This window comes from Lissotriton vulgaris, chromosome 2_1 (assembly GCF_964263255.1).
Source record: "Lissotriton vulgaris chromosome 2_1, aLisVul1.2, whole genome shotgun sequence".
Classification (NCBI taxonomy): domain Eukaryota; kingdom Metazoa; phylum Chordata; class Amphibia; order Caudata; family Salamandridae; genus Lissotriton; species Lissotriton vulgaris.
Window position 1 is genome coordinate 1,833,866,878 of NC_141687.1, and position 21,752 is coordinate 1,833,888,629.

General features: G+C 42.9%; 1 protein-coding gene across 3 annotated transcripts in view; it reads right to left on the reverse strand.

Moving 5' to 3' along the window:
• The window catches only part of INTS14 (integrator complex subunit 14), a 164,485-nt gene that overhangs the window by 118,920 nt on the left and 23,813 nt on the right, over positions 1-21,752 (reverse strand). For all 3 annotated transcript variants that reach the window (XM_086957980.1, XM_086957979.1, XM_086957981.1), the window contains exons 3-5: positions 20,829-20,936; positions 19,775-19,930; positions 592-710 (exon numbers count right to left, since the gene is read on the reverse strand). In XM_086957980.1, the coding sequence (XP_086814106.1) occupies positions 592-710; positions 19,775-19,930; positions 20,829-20,936 (383 nt within the window). The remainder of the gene's footprint in view (positions 1-591; positions 711-19,774; positions 19,931-20,828; positions 20,937-21,752) is intronic.

Below are 21,752 nucleotides of genomic sequence, written 5' to 3' on the forward strand. Positions count from 1 at the left end.
TTCTAGATGAGACTAAACCTGTTACAATCCTTCCCAAAGCACTAATGATAAATGTATCCAGGAGCAGAAGAGTACACCTTATACCTGCAAATATTCCTCTTCTATAGGAAATAGCTCTGAACACACGGGAGGGATAGGCTTGTATCCAGGATTGTTGGAAAAAAAACATGAACACCGATAGCTTGGTAGAGATATCCTGTTGCTAGCAATGCAGAAACTTACCATAACCTGCTCTGATTAAGGAACAATATTAATTCCCATCAAAACATCTCTACAAAAGTCAGAAAATCAAAACAGACACCAAACCCAAACTGTATGCTTACATATTAGGATAAGCCACAGAGGAGCATGAGATCGTGTCAAGTCGTAAGTTCACAGCCTAACATTTAATTGCACTTATCAATGAATTTCTCATTTCACAATAAAACCCTGTTTTCGTTTCATGCATCGTTAAAATACCAACAGTATGAGATTTATTTTACTGAGTAACCATTTTAAAAGAGTACTCCATGAGTAATGCAATTTGTGAGGGTCATCCTTCACAGAGTCACATTGAAACAACGTCTAGCAGAGACACTGGAAGGTACTCACCCAAACATGGACTGCACATTTTTCAAACACAGTGGTCCATCGATGGTGAAAATTTGACCTTCCCCATTGTTCAAGTCTATGAGACGCTCAAGACAGTCCAAGGCATCAGTGCTCTGAAGCTGCAGGTGAACCAAAAGCACAGGTTACCAACCATAAAGCACACATTAGAGGTATTAAAATACTTAAAGCATATTCATAAGACTGTTGAAAGTAAGATACCCAAATTGGAATTCTTGGATAGCAATTCAGTAACTATTGGCGGATGACTGCTTTAGAACTCCTTCGGAAGACCGCTTGCTGAAAGTGCCAGGGGGTGGGAAGAGCTGAGGAAGACCATGAGAAAACTAGAGAGGGGAGGGGATACAGAGACAGACAGAAAGAAAGTGCATCAAAGAAGAAGTCTATTAATAATGCCAAATCTTGTTCTATACCTTCTTTGCATCCTAAACTGTGGATCAGACCTACAAGTCGTGAATGGGTAAATAAATGGCTTACTGAACAGTACTCTTCATTGAAAAAAGTCAGTTGAGGACCACGGTGTGGAGTTGATATAATTCTTGCATCAGTTTGAGTTTTAGCACATGGATTTCCGTAGACTAAAATGAATTACACCTTGCAGCTGTGAACCTTGCTTATTGCAATATATAAACTACTGCAATACTGTAATAAAATGCGTATCTGTTTATTTTTTTAATTTTAGGAACACTTTCGTATCATAAGGAAATGTATCTCCACATGGTCTGCCAAAAACACATAATGGTAGCCTGGCAGTCAAGGAATTTTACTACACCCAAATCTTATTCATTTGCCTCTTGTGCGTGGTGAAATGTAAGGCATTTTCAAATAGGAGCATCACAAGAAATGCCTTTTTACTGAAAAAAATACTTGCACATTATTTAAAATGGCCAGAAGAGATTCTCCATTATTATGTTATTTATTAATTGTAGAGCGCGCAGCTACTCAACAGTGTCCCGGCGCTAAGGCAGAACGTGAGAGAAACGGCTTCCAGGGCAGACTCGGCAGATAAATTATTGCTGGAACAGCCAAGTTTTAAGTTCTTTCTTTAGGATCAATAGGTCGGTAGTCTGTGAGTGTAATCGGCAGCCCATTCCAAATGAGGGCCACCTGCACCTGAAAGGTGTGACCCCCTCTACAAGAGCGAATTTGGGCACAGTAATCAGATGTTGGTGTGACGATCTTAAGTTTCTGCCAGGAGTATAAAAGGTCACCCGTTTCCTGATGTAACGGACCCCTGTGACATGTAGTGCTTTAAAAGGCCAACACAAGAGCCTTAAAATGGATTCTGCTGCGAATGGGTAGCCAATGTAGGTTCTTTTCAAGAACCTTTAGTTTATTTAGTAAACATTCAGGGAGGCTCAGATATAGGGCATTTACATAATACAGTCTCGAAGTAATGAGAGCCTCGACCACCGTCTTTCTGTGGGGGAGTGACAGGAGGGGAAGAAATTTACGGAGCATTTTCAAAATGCCATAGCAGGTCCTTGCTACCGACTGAACTTTGGTTTTCATGGCAAGAGAATCATTCATCTTTACCCCTAGATTTTTCACTACTCCTGCTGATGCCTGAGGAGGCGACATATTGGACGGCCACCATTGTTTCCATGTATCTTGGATGAACGAACCGAAAAGAATAACTTCATATTTCTCCGGGTTGCATTGTAGCTGGACCAGGCAAAGACTTCCCTTAGGCACTTATGATCTTCTCTCCGTCAAGATCCTCGCCCTTCTTACAAGTGAACAACAGCCGAGTGTCATCAGCGTAGGATATAATTGTTGCAAATAAGGCTTCCGCCAGAAGGGCGAGGGGGGCCAAATGCAAATTAAATACCAACGGGCTCAAGATAAGAGCCCTGAGGTACTCGGACTTTCAAGAGGGGAATGCGGGCGCAAAGGGGGGGGGGGCAGAACTCCTGGCTTCTTTCCTCAAAAAAGGAGGAGAACCACTTCAACACCGTGCCCGAGGCCACACTACCCCAATCTATGTAGGAGTCGGCCGTAGGGCGTTGTGTCGAAAGCTGCGGATAAATTCAACAGGATCAGAGCCACCCTCCCACCTGCGTCGAGGGTCTCTTTGATGGATTCCAAGATCTCGAGTAAGGCTGTCTCAGTGCTAAAATTTGCACGGAAACCGGATTGGCTCGTATGGAGGAAGTTGTTGGTTTCTACGAACTCGGTGGTCACCGAGTTCACGTATTTTTCTATGGTTTTGGCAAGGAAAGGCAGGAGGGAAATGGGTCTGAAATTAGATGTTATTGTAGGATCAGCAGATGGCTTTTTTAACAATGGAAATATTTTGGCCCTCTTCCAAATGGAGGGGACCTGGCCACTGATCGGTGAAAGGTTCAGAACCACATTGACCTCTGGGTTAATAGACTCATCTATGGCAGCTAGTGTTTTTGCAGGGCATGGGTCGGAAGGGGATTTTACTTTTCTATCATTATCTTCAAGGATTGCTCTATAGTCATAGAAGGAAACTGGAAGAGGAAGGCATTTCTTGCCGGAGTGAGGGCAAGGGATACAAAGGAAGGATCAACCTGCACCACATGAAAAACTGAAAGTGATGTTTGGATACCGAAGATTTTCTCATGGAAGAAAGATGCTAACTGGCTAATCCAGTTATCCGACAAAGTGCATTTGGTGACAGCTGCTTTGGGAGAGGAGAAGTGTTTCACAATATTGAAAATGTCCTTGTTCTTGTTCCCGGAGGCCTCGATTTTAGCTGAAAAGAAAATGTTCCTTTCCTCAAGGATTCCATTGTAATAGGTCTTTAGCGCCTTTTTATACATTTCTCTACTACTATCTGCACTAAAGTTTTTCCTCCACGCTCTTTCCAAGCGTTTGCAGGAGCTCTTGCATTTCCTCAGGGCTTCATTAAACCATGGCGAGGATTGTCTTGTTGGTTGGTTTACAAGGTCGTGAGATCTGAGGGGCAAGTGTCTAGGTACCTTGCTTCATCCAGTTTTCAAGGTTAACGGCGTCATCCTCTATATTACCACTAATGGAGAGGGGATGTGAAGCAAGCTTTATTGCACTGCCCACAAGCAAAATCTTGGCAGGAATAATTTTGGTACACACAGAGCACTGATTTAGGACAAGCAAATTTTAATCTGCTAGTCAAGTTGACCTCATTACACCTAATCCAGGGCTGGACGGTCTTTTTATTCCACCGGTTATTTCCCCTTTGTGGCCAGTTTTGAAAACCCAAGGTGGTTCCTGGTGCCACTGTCACTTTCCAGAGCTCCCCAAGGTTATTTGCATGGGGAGGCAATCTGAGAGTGAGGAGAGAGAAAGAGGGAGAATGGATGGATGGATGGATATGAAGAGAGATTCCGCGTAAATGGAGAGGCGAGGTGATTTGAGCATTTTTTGCCATGGGTTCCCAAGTCTGGCCCTGACCTAATCACAGTTTTACATTAGTCGCACGTTGCCCAGAAAATTTCAAATTTTGACAGGCTGTAGTCTTGTTGCTTAGTGACCAATAGGCAACGTTTGATAAATTAGACAGGAAGCATCCTGGGTGCAAGCTTTTGATCTGGGGCTTGGACTTAACCTACTTTGGTGTGATTATGATCAAAATGAAAAGTTCTAGAAGAAGATTAGTAGAAGATCAGGATAAAATAGCCACTACATTAATGAAATATCATTAACATCATATGGCTTACAGCACTAGACACTAAAATCAAAATAGTTCAAGAAAATACATATATGGGATATGTATATATATATGCAACCAAGTACTGCAACATTCATCCATGTCTCCTCAGAGGTCGAAGAGAAAAACAGGTACAGACCACAAGATGGCTCGTGAAAATTAGGTGCTGTTTCTTTTCACCACGACCTCCTTAGCATGATGCGTTTCGACTGGGTAACCCCGGTCTTGATCGCATGACGTGCCAACATAGAGGCGTGTCTTAAATAGTGCATGAACATTAATAGCCCCTCCTACATAAACTATAGCCATGAAAAACATCTTGCTTGCGTAAATAAATAAAATTGCAGTTACGCGATTTGAACTGGATACAAGTAGCTGTATATTATACAGTCATAAATATCCTCCTCAGCAGCAATGATAGCAGCAGATACAGTAACTACTAAAAAGTGCAAAAGAATAAGGCCAAGTGGCTTCAAAATGATTTGCGCTAGAAGAGGGAAAATGTCTTAAAAATCGCTTGCAATGTATACAGAAGCAAGTTAATTTGTATCGTGAAGTCGGCAATGTAGGAAAATTGGCTAAGAAAGTGCTAGTGCTAATAATGTGCAAAATGTGACACAGCCTATATGTTAAAATGATAATGGGAAGTGCGGGTTAGGGAGGTAATTAATGACAATGCCAAATTCAGGAATTGAAAAAATGTATAGATAAATCTAATCAAACTGATGTCAGTAATAATTCATGATAATGATATGTATTATCATGTGGTTGCTACATAAATGAAACGCTGATACCAATCATACAGTTACATGGTTATGGTGAAGGACGTGGGGCTGAGGGACCACAGTATTATAGAATTGTGTACCAGCATAAATGCATAGCTCTAATATGCAAAAATTGTCAGAATGTACAAAATATGCAAAAAGTGCAACATATGCAAAATGTGCAAAATAGGGCAGTATCACAGAAGCTCTGAGTTTCTCTGTAGCACAAGCACTACATTAGTGACAGTGATGAGGCTATCCTTAATTGCTAGGTTACTTCAATGTGGACATGGATTAAAAAAATGTAGATAAAAAAACATGTGATGATGTGGACAAATCCTACTAGTAAGGCTAAAAATATCTATACGAGTGAATACAAATATATGATGGCTCCCTTAAAAAGTGGAGAAGAAGCAAGTTACCTTAATAAAACCAGATAAATAAAGCCAAGCCATCCTTCTCCCACATAAAACAGCTAAAAAACAGAAAGGCTAAAAGACTGTAAAAATAGGATGAGGACAGTGACTTAAAATATTGGAATACAAGGATTGCTAAAACCACCACTTTTAAAAGACTGCCTTACATACAACATTTTCAAATACATTTAAAATCCATATAAAATCCTATCATGAGTAAACCAACAAAATATGCATAAAATGTAATACAGGTAGTTGTGCAAATGTTCACCTGTATTCATTCCATTGGGCATCTTAGTATCAAGAGTCAGGATGTAATGTGACTCAAGCTGACGCACTTTTATCTCTCTATTGCCACCTCTTTTTGATTTCGAAACAGCATCGATAACATAGTACGATAGATCATTTAAGTTGTTATGGTGTACTAGGTTAAAGTGTCTTGCGACTGGGTAACTGGGATCGGTGTTATATATATATATATATATAAATATATATATATATATATATATCTTGAGCACAATCCCGATAGCAAAGCGCTTTCCACCAAACAGCGTGACCAGGAAAGGACCACCAAACAGCAGGTAAGTTTCTTTCAGTGCTCTATTTCTCCGACACCATGACCTGTTGCGACCGGGAACCCCGGTCTTGATCACAGTTCAAGAAAACACATATATGGGAGATATATATATATATATATATATATACACACAGACACAGACACACACACACATGCATACATATATATATATATATATATATATATATATGAGTTTTCACAATCCTGTTAAGCCCAAGATCCCCTGAGTAGCAGGTACAGACGTGTTGGTAGAGTTTCAAGTGCGGTTTATTACATCCAATTTATCAGCATATTTTGAAGGTCAGTGCCCAGCATTACGTGTTTTGACAGTGAAACACTGTCTTGATCACATGACATGCTCAGGGTCAATTCGCAATAAATACTAGTGCAAGTGGCGATTTCCAGATTTTGCGTGTTTTAATCGTTTCCTCATGTTTCTTAAGTCTTGAATCAATATCGTCACAGCCTATTTTGATTAGTACTTTGGATGCTCACGACCAAAAGGAACTTATCAGTTTTTCAATTTCTTTTACTATCTCTTGTCTGTCGATTTCAGCGTATTTTATTAAAATAGATACCATGTTCATGGATGCTTCACGGTTGTTATTGGCCCACTCTTTAAGCATTAATGGCTTTGGTTTCTCAAATGATGGCGTAATGAGTACTCTAAGACCACGAGGTACTCGGCCCACTATATATATATATATATATATATATATATATATATATATACACACACACACACACACACACACACACACACACACACACACACACACACACACACACACACACACACACACACACACACACACACACACACACACACACACACACACACACACATGGGGTCCATATGATTAAAGCAGTTCCTATGGCAAAGTTTGTAATGAAGAGGCTCTTGTCTATTAAGAACAAACATAGAGTTCTACCACTATTTTCCTTGCACAAGGCTTATCATACAATTGTGCCAATCAGAAGTCGAGCATGAAAAGCTGTTGCTTGAAGAGAGTACTGGGACTCAAGCGTCACCAATTATAGCTGTTTGTGAGCAACATTAACCTAAGTACCATTGATATAATGGCAGAGGGGTTATTAACCTCACTCAAGTGTGATATTCAGGGAAGAGTGTTATACCAGGTTATTACCAAAACCACATTAAAAATATCTTTCCAAGACGGTTGGACTTACTAGCAAAAATGCTGAAAGACTTGGTTTTGGGGATTTTTTTCAAAAGCTAAAAATAAAAGTGTGGAAGCAGGCCGATTTGGAATCAAAATCTTCACTACAGTCTTTGATGGCTCAAACATGCATGCTTGGATATGGCATAACTGGTGTTATTTAATCTCTTTTTGTCCGGGTTGTTTTATTTAGATTTTGGAATATTACAGTATTTGGAATATTGAGCTCTATCAGGAAGCAGAAAAAAGAGAACAGTGGGTATGCATGTATATTAGAAAAAATAGGCCTAGACATTCTATTTGGTTTCCCAATGCTAAATGTCCCAAGGATTCGTTTTCTGAGATCACGATATATCAATTAAGTCTCCAGCCTAGTCAGAAGGACCTAAATCATTTGGCTTTGGGAGGACATGAAGTGACAATCTAAATGGGATTTTGTGCTACAATGTCCCAGTGGATGCACAAAAGAATAGTTGTAACAATTGGACATTTTTTAATAAGAAGTGGCATTAAAATACTGTTTTACGCTAAAGCATTACTAAGCAAAATAATACAAATAGGTATGGCTGAATTCATAAAAAAGGGGGAAAATTTAATTTAGTGCATGTGTGCACCAACACATTCCAAAGTTTTACTACTGTTCGCACATCTCCGAGCTGTGTGTGTTATGTATCCTACTAGTTTTGGAACTTAAGTGCAACTATATATTCTAATTGCATACATTTCAGTTGTACACCTGTTGCATAGAATCTGGGTCAATAGAAGTGGGCAAATCAAATTCATACATTTTTAAATGGTTTGCTCAGTTTACTATATAATGAAAAATTAACTTATGTTCGTGTTAGAAATTCTGGGAGAAAAAGTCCCACATTAGACATTACTTATTATGCACCTGTTCAGCTATGAGGCACTTTAGATATCAAGAAACCCATTCAAATAAAAAAAAAATTATGGGATACAACATCTCTGGTATTCTTCTTAAATTTGAGGGTCCTCTTGCAGTGACTGCTGCGGAACAGCAACTTAACATAAACATGAATTTGTTCAAACCATGAAAGGAAAATGTTATGAAAAATCAAAACTGCGTCTTACCGCCTGGTTTTAATTACATTGAAGTGCATTTTTCTTTGCCTGAAGCAGACAAGGTACTTTCCTTAGTCCATCAAATTTGAATGTTTACACAAACCTCAGTAAAAGGTCACCTCTTCAAATGGCTGAATATAGCAATTGAAGACTGAGAGCTGATCAGTTACCTTTTTAAAAGTGTCACATGTTATGTTATGTTATGTTACTGGGTGTTTTGTAGAGCGCTCAGCTGCTCAAAGAGCGTCCCGGCGCTATAGATCCTCTTCACAAACTACCAGCAACCAACAAGACAGCCAAACGGTACTAGAAATCCAAGGAACAACTTACAGAACAAAGAGATACGTTTTAAGTCCTTTTCTAAAGGCGGACAAATTAGGGCACGTTCGCAGCATCAGGGGCAGAGTGTTCCAAAGATGGGGGGCAAGGTAGCTAAAAGAGCGACCTCCACAGCGAACACGTCTCACTACCGGTACCATGGCATAGGCCTGGGCAGCAGACCTCAAGGGTCTAGATGGAAGATAGAAATTGACCCTTCTCTGCAAATAGGCAGCGCCGAGATTGTGAAGCGCCTTAAAAGCTGTAGTTAAGGTCTTAAATGAGATGCGCTTGCGAATCGGCAGCCAGTGCAGAGTGGCAAGGAGATTGCTCGCCCTGGCTCTTCTGGTAAGGCCAAAGATTGCCCTGGCTGCTGAATTTTGGACTATCTGCAGACGGGTCAGCAGATATTCAGGAAGACCCAAGTAAAGGATGTTGGCATAGTCTAGGCGAGAGCCTATCAGGGCCTGCACCGTTATCTTGTGTTCCAAAGATAGGTACGGCAGAAACTTTCTCAACATCCTTAAGATGGCGAAGCACTTCCCTGTCAGGCCAGCTACCTGGGCTTTGAAGGAGAGGGTGTTATCGACCAGCATGCCCAGATTCTTTGCTGTAACAGAATCGCTGGCCGGGGGGAACATGGCCAAAGGCCACCAAAGCTTCCATCTCGGGTCGGCAGGACAGCCGAAAAACAATATCTCGGATTTGTCCGAGTTGCATTTGAGGCCGCTTTTCCCGAACCAATCAAACACAAACTCCAGGCACTTCCGGATGGCCGCCCCGTCGAAGTCACAGCCCCTGTCACACGTGAACAGGAGCTGTGTGTCATCCGCATAGGATACGATCTGGGCCCCTAGCTCCTCCACACGTGCCGCCAATGGTGTCATGAAGATGTTAAAAAGGGAGGGGCTGAGTATGGAGCCCTGCGGAACCCCCACCTCGAGCTGCGGCATAGGGGCGGAGAAAGGGGGGGCCCAGATCGTTTGTCTGCGGTCGGCCAAGAAAGATTGAAACCATTCGAACACCGTTCCCCTTAGGCCAATCTCATAGAGTCTTGTAAGGAGAAGGTCGTGGGGGACGGTGTCGAAGGCCGCCGACAGATCTAGCATGATGAGCAACACATGAGGAACAGCACCCAGTGTTGCAATAAAATGTTTATTATTTTCTGCTACAGACAAAAGATTTATCAAATCTGCAAATCATGCATCAAATGATGGATTATGTGGGGCGTGGCCAAGATGGCGACTGCATCAGACGTGCTCATATAGGCTCCATCTAGGGCCCATCAAACGTCTTTCATCATCCGTCTGATTCGACATGGAATCACCCATCACAAATTGGGGGAAGTTCCAGGAGTTGCATCCAGACTGAGCACACTGTTGAGGACAGCCAAACAAATGGAAGAAAGCATTTGCAATGCAATAGGTCTCGCATTTTCAAGGAGTTTAAGCTAATGACATTGTAAATGACAATTCCTTTTAGTTATCTGTTTGATAATTAACACATAAATAAATGGCATTGTCATTTACAATGCCAATAGCTCAAACTCTTGTAAATGCGAGAACTATTTCATTTCAAAGAAGCAGCTGCCTTTGTCCCGTGCTGCTTGGGAAGTGAAAGTGCGCTTAACATTGCAGGAAAGAATGCTGTGCCTGCAGTAGGAGGAGCTCATTAAAGAAAACAGTGCTTACAGACCAAATAAAACATACCGTGTAACAAGTAAAAGGGCCAGTCCTCAAGGGAGGTTACAAATGAAGACACGGCGGTACTAAGGAGGGACTAACATGCCTATTAATAAATCAGAAGCCAGCATTTATGAAGGAGCACAACACAAGCCAATGAAAAAAAATGGCGGAGAATGGGCGGGCCTCCAAATCAATACAGCATGTCTTGCAGAACAGCGCATGCACTGACCAGGCTCGATCTAAACCAGCATTTACAATGCAATGGTCTCGGCAATATTATAGGTAGAGCTATTGGTATTGCTCATTATTTTTTTTAATCTTTTTTGTATCCCTAAATAAATGGCATTGTCATTTCAATTGGTATTAGCTTTTTTTTGCATATGTGATACCTATTGCATTAGCAGAGAGAGAGTGAGGTAGTGAGAGAGAGAGTGAGGTATTGAAATAGAGAGAGAGTGAGGTAGTGGGAGAGAGTGAAGTAGATAGAGTGAGGTAGTGAGATAGAGAGTGAGGTAGTGAAAGAGTGAGGTAGTGAAGGAGAGGGATGTTGTGAGGTAGTGAGATATAAGCATAGAGTGATGTTGTGATGTAGTGAGATAGAAAATGTCAATGTCAAGCCCATGTTAATGTCGAAGCCTGTTTCAATTTTGCAATCGCATGTTGAATGTCACTCAAACTAGGAACGTTTACATTTGGAAAGTCTTAAAATGTCAAGGCGTCGGCCGCGATGCCACTCAAACTGGAAGCTTGTTCAGCGCGATGTAATAAATAAAAACGTGGAAGTTTACATTTTACATTTTCAAAGTCATACGCGCGATGCCAGTCAAACATGCAGCTAGGTGAGATAAAAACGTGGGAATCATAAAAAGTGAAAAGCTTGAAGCTTGATGAGCGCAATATAATCATGTGGAAAGTCATACATGTCAAGCCCGTTTCTATCTTGAAATCGCAATGTAATCACCGTGATGTCACTCACACTTGTACCTTGATGGAATAAAAACGTTGAATAGGGGGGGTGGATGAATGATGAATGGGTGGATTGATGTAGGTTCCAAAAGGTGGGTGGATGAATGAAGAATGAGTGGATGGATGGATTAAAGTAGGGATGTAAGGGTGGATGGATGATAGGGTTGATGGGTGAAGAATGGGTGGATGGATGTAGGTGCAAAAAATGTGAGTGGATGAACGTGTGTGTAATAGAAATACCAATAACAAACGATAATGTCAGAAAATGTCTATGAACGTATCCATTAATTTGTAAGTTTGCCTCATAAAGCATTCAAGGGCTGGGTCAGCTCCCCGGGTCTCAGGATATTATGGTCGCCCCTCCAAGCCAAGGTCTACTCGGGAGTTTTGCACGTTCTTATATCCTATATTTTCCATTCTTAATTTTCATTGTTGTACGTTTTTATCGTGGACTGAAACCTTCTCATTCCATCAAATAATTCACGTGATCTGAAATGTATATTCAAATATAGGCAACTGTTCATACCACGAATAATATCACAAAGCGGCACTTATACGACATTAATTAGCCTTTAATCGGTGTCACAGGGCATATCATAGGCTGCTCCTGACTGGACCGCTAGCATTCTTTTTAAAAACAAAAGAAAGGAACTGGAGAGCTTCACATGAGCACCAGTTACATTACACATTCATTTTTTGGTAGGAACAAGGAGACGTGCTTTGCCCAGAATAACAGGATCCCGAGAGGTCGCCGAGACTCGAACCTGGTTTCCCACCTCCAAACTCGGCAGCTCTGCCCATTAGCCCACATCTTCATCCATATCTTTAGCAACACATACCACTAGGAGAAGGATGAAGTGGTTTTGCCACAATCACAAGAATATATTTTAGGAGCTGCAAGCGGGAGGAATGCTCTAGTGCAAACTAGCAACTAAGAAGAGGACATGCATTTTTAAATTAACTAGCATAGAACTGACGTGTGTGTTCTTGAGGCAAGTGATTGAAGAAAGGGAGTACGCATGCTCTGGAAGTTTCCACGGGTTCAGGGGGTCTCAGGCTGTTTGTGGTCTGACTGAGGGAGGGTCTTGCAGGTGACTGCCCAGAGGATAGTGGTATAGATCCTACCGCTTTGGTATAGAGGTAGTAGAGTACGAAAGAAGACCTCTCTTTGATAAGACACTGGAAATAGTGGAGTGCCCTGCGGGAGGATGGCCAGGCCCTTAAAAGCAAGGTCTGGCAATCTGGCACGACTGTGAGGTTTCAGCCACCTGCAGATAATTTCCCTAAGTCCATCCAGGTCTCAGCCTGTCATCATCAGGTCCTGAACACAGAGGACCCAGTGGATTACCGGTCCCGTGACTTCTGTGCGGGGAGTTAAAACCATACCCCACATTCAGCCCCCAAGGCAGCTCGGGAGGGGTGAAACTCACTGCCGATTGGCTGCTATCCCAGAATAGGTGTAGGATATGTCTATGTAAGTACTGCGGAGAAAGGAGGAGGTGGTCGCCATGTCTGTGGTGTGGTAGGATAGACCACAATGGTACATCATGACTATCTCTACACCACAAGGGCCTTTATGTACACGCACGGTCCTTTTTCACATAATCTAACAACAATGATAGTCACAGAACCCAACAAGATCAACGAGATATGGCCAGGGATTGGCCAGATTAGCATGATACTCTATTACCATCATCTTTCTTGCTACCACCTCCATAAAGTTTCTACATTTACTAAGCAAGGTTTAACGCACGGCACTTTTTTGCGATTCATGTAAAGTAGCCAGTCGCCGGTCCCATGTTTTTTGGTTACAAAGAACTGCTCGAAGGCCATAATTCAAATGTAATTAACTAGTAAAGCAAAGTATGTAATTACATTCTAGACTTTTCACGCTATAATTGACTTAATTCGGCAAATCCCGACTCTAGTAGACAACCCCGGCTGGTTCCAAAAACAGTGATTATGTAACCGCGGTTACAAGACTTAGGGTGTGGTACAAAAGTGAATAACGAAGGCTGTGAGCGGGAAATGAGGGTAAGTGAGGGAATAGGTACGAGAGATTAGCACTCCAGCTGCCCATGCCCCTTGAGTCCCTCGGACTCGCCCCCCCCCCCCCCCCCCATCTTCCCGGATTACTGTGACCCTTGCCCCGTTTCACATACCACGGGGGCCGCAATTCTCCTGAGCTACGGCGGCGTTACAACGTCCTCCGGGAGTGACCACCACTCTTCCGTCCACTCCTCCTGCTCAACACCGGCTCTCTCCGCACGTCATTGGGGTGCCTCGTCTGCTTCTCGTCCTCGCTCCTCGATGAGCTCATCTGCTTCACGTCCTTGTTCCTCATTTGGCTCGTCCTCGTTCCTCGGGAGTGCTCCGGTCTGTTCCCTCCGTCTCCCGAGTCCTGAACACGCACACCTCAGCGTCCTGCAATTATGGTCGGCGTTCAAGATACCAGTTGCGATGAGATCCTGTGCGGGCGGGACAGGACCAGCGGGAGGGGGCGGGAAAAAAGACGGCGGGAACCAGACAGCGGGAGGGGGCGGCAAAAAAGACGGCTACCACTGAATGATTTATTTAGCGGGAGGGGGGCGGGAAGAAAGACAGACAGCGGGAGGGGGGTGGGAAAAAGAATACAACAGCACAGCGGCCGACCTAATCAGCGGGAGGAGGGCGGGAACAAACACGGACAGTGGGAGGGGGGCGGGAAAAAGACCACGGCAGGGAAAGAATACAACGGCCGACCGATTCAGCGGGAGGAGGGCGGAAACAGAGACGGACAGCGGGAGGGGGGGCGGGAAAAAGACAGCGGGAAACGAGGACAGCAGCCTACCTCATCACAAGAAGACTTAAAATGGCGGCCACAAGCTTTTGAAATTTTTTCGGAATTGGGGGCGTATTTTGCTGTTCTGAGTGACGGACGACGTCACTGTCTAAAGAACAGCAAAAATGACGCCCCCAAATCCGAAAAAGACGGGGCTTCTTTGGAGGGACGGCTCTCTCCTCCAATGGCTGGCCTCCATTTAGGAAGCCAGCCAATGGAGAAAGAGCAAAAAGAGGGAGGGATAAATGCAGCACTCTAAGAATCATTAAATCTCCGACTTCCGGTTTCTGCCTTCGGCAGAACCGATAGTCCTCGACCTAAAAAGGGACCGAGAGACAAGGATGTAAGCCCACTCCAGGGGCCGTGGGCTCTAGCGGCTGGAACAGGCAACCAGTCTGGGAGGAGGCGGGCTGAAGTGGGTTCCTGTGCCTCACTGCTTTGGCGTCTGGGACTCGAGCAGGGTGCTCCCCCAGCGGGACTCCTGAATCCCTGGCCTGGCTTGGGGCCACGGAGTGATAGGACTACCACAGTGCTGGTTTGTTCCTGATTGGAGGGGAGGCTCCCTCGAGAACTGCACTGGTCCGTGTGGTGCGGGGGAGACAGTAAGCACTGTGCCACAGCATTGGTTGCAAGGAGGACGAGGGAGCCGGGGGCGAGGGGGTCATGACAACCGGGGCTAGAGCTATGTGCGCCCCCACTCAGAAGTCTCCTGAACCTTCGGCGTGATGTGGGGATGCGTGCGATAGGACACTGGTGGCACTGGGCTGCCCCCTAGCAGAGGGGTGGCCCGCTTCAGCACTACATCGACCTGAGAGGTGCATGGAAGCCAGTAAACCAGACAGCATAGCATTGGCCGTGGGAAGGACGGAGGAGCCGGGCAGAGAACCGCACTCTGACAGACTGCCCTGGGGACCCCGCAGTGACAGGGGGTGTAATTATGCCTGCCCTGCTAGTACTGTCCCCAATCATTGAGGCCTTGGAGGGGAGTCCCTGTGCCCGTCTCACTCCGGCCGTGGACTGCTGCACCAAGAGAACATGGAAGTAAGCCCCTACAGGCTGTTTCATGCACTACCGTTACAAAGGTTACAAGGATGGCCTTATATGGCACGATCCTCCTTCCCCCCAGATAAGTACAAGTACAAACATAACTGAAAATAGACTGTCCGTCTGTTGACCATACAGCATTATTGATGTTATTTTCTCTTTCGACATTTCAACTGTTACTTTTCGATGATTCTTAAACCAGCACATACAAATTAATATGTGTTGTTTTAACCGCAATAATGCCATTATCTTATCATTAATTGTATCAATACAATTGCGAACAAAGGGGAAAAAATGTTTTACATTTTCAACATTTTCCTTCTTGCAATGCAATCATGCGTCAATTTAATACCGGTTTTAAATACCGTTTATAATGTGCAAATAACGCAGTTACCAGTGCAAAATACGCAATTGAATAGTGCAACACGCGAAAAAGTGAGATTCTACCAAGAACACAATTTTTTGTATATACATATACGTGACATTTAATACTGCTTAGCAAATAATTCCTGCCTAATGCATGGAGAAAATTTCTTGTGTGGGCCTTTATCATATATATTGTATAAAATACACTAGCGGCACCTCTTTCTTTTAGTACCTGCTTAAAAACCCCCACACACTTCACACCATTCTTTTTAGTGGATTACTTCAATTATTCGCATATTTGGTGCAATGTTTACCCGGAAATAGATTCTGCTGTACTCAATCATAAAACGTTTGTGCAAATGTTCAAACTTGTGCTAAGGTGCATGTGTGTTGTGTCTACAATAAGACATCACCTAAAATATTGTTAATGTGTAAAAATTGTTCCGCCTACCTCGGATGGCTAACCAAGCACATCCAAGGTATCTGAAACACGGAAACAGAAAGCGGGGGAGAGTGGCTGATTATATTTAGGGAACTAATCATGTAAAGACATTACAATCACTTCTATAAAATCATTTCTTAGATGCTATATTTACAAGTGTGAGAGAATACTCATTATTGCACAATCTCATCAAATAACTGCAGTGGCTATCAAAGCCATGTATAAAAGTCCTCAGTTGTATTGAGGCCATTTGGACTCGTACAGTCTAGTTCCAAGATCTACTTGGTCTCCAGACGTCTGGGAGTTGCCTCCCTGTTACCCCCACGCCTCGGGGGAGGAACAGTGTCGATCACATAATATTTTAACTTTTGCTGGTCATTTGAGTGTACCTCCTTAAAATGGCGTGTGACTGGATAAGACTCATCGGAGTTTATAATGCCCCATAAGTGCTGGAGCACTCTCTTGAAGACCTGCAGTTTTGTACTGCCTACATACTGCAGTCCATAAGGAGCACTCCAGCACATAGACCGCGTACTCGGACTTGCACGTTAACCATTTATCAATAGTACATGGCCTGTCTTTAAATGGTGAGACATAGGTAGTATTTTTAAGTTTCATATTTACAAGCTTTGCACGTCTGACACTTGAAAAAACCTTTGCGGTTAGTTAACCAACTACTCTTTGTTTTTATTTCGGGGCTATTGTTAACAACCAGATCCCTAGTGCTGGGAGCCCTTCTGTAAGTAATCGTTGGTTTTGGTGTACGTGGTAATCTTTCGCCCAGGATGGGGTTATTCAAAATCAGATGCCAATTTTTCTTTAATATTTTGTATAGGCTATCCTTTTGCCTGATATATGCGAGAATGAGTATCGGACTACTGATATTATTGGACTCTTTGGTCTTGGTGTTGGGCGGGGGAGTCTTAATCCTGTCTGTGGGCTACTTCATGAATAGATCTTTACGAGACATTGCCCTGGTACATTCCATTGCATCATCAATGATACGATTAACATAGCCCCTCTCTCGAAATCCATCCTTACACTGCTGTTGAGCAGCTATTAGGTCCTCATCCCTACTGCATATTCTCTGAATTCGCAGCATTTACCCGTAGGGAATTCTGCAGATAGTATGCTTTGGATGAAAACTTGATGAATGAAGAATTGTGTTGCCTGCAGTCGCTTTTCGATGAAGCCTGGTTTCCAGCTTTCCATATGCAATAAATGTTTCCACATCTAAAAAGGTGATGGGCCCCAAAAGGGGCACCAAACAGGGATAAACTAATAAGAGAGCTGAAATGGGCCGAGGGACAGGATATCCCTTTATGCTGACAATATCCTGTTTTATCTCACATCACCAACAAAGTCACTCCATAGAATTTTAAATATCTTCACAAATTTTTGTAAATATTCAAGATACTCGATTAATTGGTCCAAATCAGTGATCTTCGAAATTCATGGGCCAGTCCTGAGGCTCCCACCGATGTGAGGTGGTGGAGGAGAGGTTCTGCTACCTCGGTATCTATGTAACACCTGATCTAAATATCTTCTACACTAAAAATCTGGTGGGGACCCCGAGCAGGTTGCAGAACAATGTCAGGCATCGGAGAACTCTGCCACTCTCCCTACTGGTCTGAGCCGCCCTCTTCAATATTTGGGCGCTCCCCCGGTTCCTATATGTACTCTAAAACTGCCCAAAAAAAATACCGGAATTATGTTTCAGACACATTAAGAGCGAAGTCAGGACTTTGCTGTGGGATGGGAGGATGCCCCGCATCGCCCTGCATAAATTAACCAGAAGTTGGTAGGATGGGGTATTGCACTCCCCGATGTGCGCCTTAATTACTGGGCTTCACCATTGGTGATGGTAAACTATTGGATATTTCGCCCCCCCCGACAGAGCTAGCCTATCTCTTAGAGAAGTACCAGATGGGGAAGAGGGATACCTAGGAGCTCTATATGCCAAGGTCAAGAGAGGTCGATATTTTGGCCCCACAGCCAAAACCATTGATATCTAGCGCCAAGCTAATAACAAACTCAGCTGGCTTGACACCCTGATCAGGCCACCCGTTGTGGTCGGCCCAGAGACTCAGGACACTATGTAATCAACCGGGGTTTGATAAATGGGACACTATAGGTATCTCCACCATTGGCCACCTATGGAAAAAATTGTGAATTATACAATTCTCAGAACTGAAAAAGGAGTATGATCTGGTCCAGGGGGAGGTTTTCCGATACCGACAAATCTGTCACGCCCTAGGGGCTGCACTTCTTGGAACTGGGGATCTACCGGAGTTATCCCCCCTTGAGGATAGACTATTATCTGAACCCTTGCTGAAGAAAGCCAGATCGCGGACTTGTTGAATGTCAATTAACAACTTACCCGACCCACTACAGAGCCTCTGCGAAAAGTGGCAAGATGTCAATGGACCACTGGAGGAAGAAGATTGGCAAACTGCACTAATGTCCCCGTGGTAGGCAGCTATCCCTCTTAGACTTCGCCTCCTCCAACTAAAGATATTAGAGTACCTATCTCACCGGGGCTACTCTAAAAAAAGATGGGGCGCAGAGAGGATGCACTTTGTATACGCCCATGTGCTGAGGAGGCTACCTTTCATCACATAAAGGCATTGTGGGAAAGAGCTACACGACACATGGACATGGCCATCGGCGATATACAATTGACACCAAGATTGGGGCTCCTAAATATATGGGATGCAACAGACCTCACTGTAATAGAACAGCAATGGCCACTCTGGGCTACACATTGGCAAAGTACAGCATAGCGATGCATTGGGGGGCTACCGAGGTACCGACCTTAGGTGGGTGGGCTAAAGAGATGGATAAATGCATGCTCCCTGCAAAAGACGTTTTCAAATTTAGAGGGTGTCCCATGAAATGTGACAAAAAGTGAGGCAAATGGAAAACTTATCGGGGGGGATTTGTGTACATCTCACACCACTAAGATGGAGCTAAAAGAGTGGCTATGGAACAGACACTTCTAAGCTGCTGCATCTGGGTGAAAGCCCTTGTAGGAAACGTACTTCATCTTTCTGTGTTGCGTGATGTAATTGAATACAGTATAATTGTGACCTGTACTGTTTCTCTCAAACAATAAAAAATATATATATTTTTTTTAAACTGGACTTATTACAATTGCCCCTCTGATTCCTTGAACACTAATCTGACTAGCTTAATAATTGGGAAAATAAGCAACTCCAAAGACTGAACCCCATTTGATGTCTGAAACAGAGTGTGTTGTATAATTCCCATACTACACATACCATATCACATTGAGATCTTTCTTAATACGATTGATTACAATTAAGATAACCAAATTATTCTCATTCCTTAAGCACCAAGGAAGATATTTTTGCATTTAGAAACCAAGTACAAAATAGAATGTTAATCCGCTATATCCATAACAATATATGAACATTTGAATAAAGCAAATGTCTTTCAAATACAGCGTCAAGGTTATTATGTTTTTTGCATTTAGAAACCAAGTACAAAATAGAATGTTAATCCGCTATATCCATAACAATGTATGAACATTTGAATAAAGCAAATGCCTTTCAAATACAACGTCAAGGTTATTATGTTTTTTCTTATGGGTTTTTACAGAGGCACTGACTAGGACTTTTGCCCACTTTGCGCTAAATAACAAAAATACTTCCCGGTACTCAAAACCGAACATGAAACCCATAATTGCAAAAGAACACCAAATAGGTAATGACATACTGGTGTGAACATTTATCCAAGTTAATTATATAATGCAACTATTGAATTTGTAAAAACCCTGTTTGAGTCAATGATTTTTGTAACATTCAAAGTAGTGTTTCAATGTCACCTCTTCTAAGTTGGCCATGCACATGATGTACAACTTGGATGGGAAAGGGAATGGCAGCGGGAACCTGTTGCTGTCTGTTCTCTGGCTGAGTGTGGCTAGAGAGTGATGCAGGGAGCCTCGGCCAATGCCCAGACAGCCATCAGTTACAAGAACAATCTAAAAAGAAATAAAAATAAGTGAGTACAAAGAAATGTGTACTTTCTTATACAACACTTCCCTAGTCAGCCCAAGAAATCAGCAGAAAGACTTTTTTATTGTCTCCTCCACCCGAAACGGACCAGAGAGGACAAAGATCATAGGGTAACAAGATGGAAAGCAGAGCATCTCCATAGTGCGATCAATGTCGGTCACAACACTCCCCTGAAAAAAGATGAACCATCACATGGAAAAAACAATCAATTCGGGATTCATTGTAGTGCTCAATTTAGAACTCGGAAGCACAGACCATTAATCCCAACATGGCTTTCCAATGTAAGCCTTTTCAATTTTAACTAAAGGATTATGCATATAGAATGGTTGATATACACAAAATATAGTTTGGTGAGCTGGATTGTCAGAAATAGCCCCTCCCCCCCCTTCCTCAAATCCCTGTGAAGACAACTGCCTCAGTATAGGACAATGCCTGTAGAAGTAGACTCCTACAACTGGTTTCAATAGGACACATCTTTTGGAAAACGATAAGCACCATTACCTAACTGTACACAACATTCCACTGAAAGCACACAACCACACACGACAATACCTCACCATGCACACTTATTAGTCACTTAGTCAGACGCATTCACCTAGCAAAGGCACATTCCTAGCCTACTGACAGCACATCTCTGCAAACGAACTCAAAATCCAGGTTACCAAGTGTGCTATAATGCCACAAAACTAGTGATAACGGTGGGCTGTAGAAGTGTAAAATAAATTGACAAAATGGGGGGGGTACGGAATTAGGTGAGTGAGTGAACAATGTACTTGACAAACATGCTTGAATGCTGCAGCTTTTAAAGTTGTATTTGACTCAAGTATTAAAAAATGAATCGTCTGCAGTAACTGGAAATTTTACCTGACAAGGGACTACGCCTCCCCACTCCTGCTGCACCACGTTGCAGACTCCTGCCAGGGCTGCCTCCAGGCAGGTTTTATCATAGTCTTCCATGTTGCTTAAAGCTTCCTGAATGTTAAAAGCAGATGTACTCATTAGCATGAAGCAGAAGTTTACAATAAAGCTGCAAAATACAATATAATACTACTCGAGTCCACTGGATGACATCCTGATACAGCATTCCAGTACTTACATATATGAAGGCAAGGGGTAAAACTCATTCCAAAAGGAAGAATGTTGATTTCGAATGTACAGTGAGGGGAAACGCCTGCCAACTTACTAAAGAACAATGATTGACATGTCATTGATAGTCTTACACCAGCTCAGTGCCATCACAGCCAGGCATGTAAATCTCACATCTTGCAGACTACTCGCTCTTGGCACCAACAAGGCAACCTGTGACATCAACACGGTGTAGATGCAGTGGATTTCCAAAAACATTTTAATATTCTATTTTTCCGTGGCACCTCAAAAAATGTAAAAGATTGGGATGGCCTCTTTTTGAAGTCCCCCTATCATTACACTAGCACTAAGGTACTACTCTGAAGTACTGTCCTGCAGAAAAGTAAGCTGAAAGTGAAAATGCCAATATAGAAATGAGCAAATATATCTTATTAATGTGTGTTCTTCCATTAATCGAGGGTGCTGAAGCTCAAACGTTGCAGCTACTAAATACATCTGTTAATCTGATTAGAAACTCCACGGCGACCACTGCTGCATACATAAATTATAGGATTTTTATTAAAAAGAGGACTGTCAAATGAGTTAAAGCATTCTCAAACTTGTACACTGTGGATCTTTCTGCACTATCTTTCCGGGATTTGTTTTAACAGTAACAAATGAATTTAGAACAAAACCAAAATAGAAAGCAAGTCTAGCCCCATT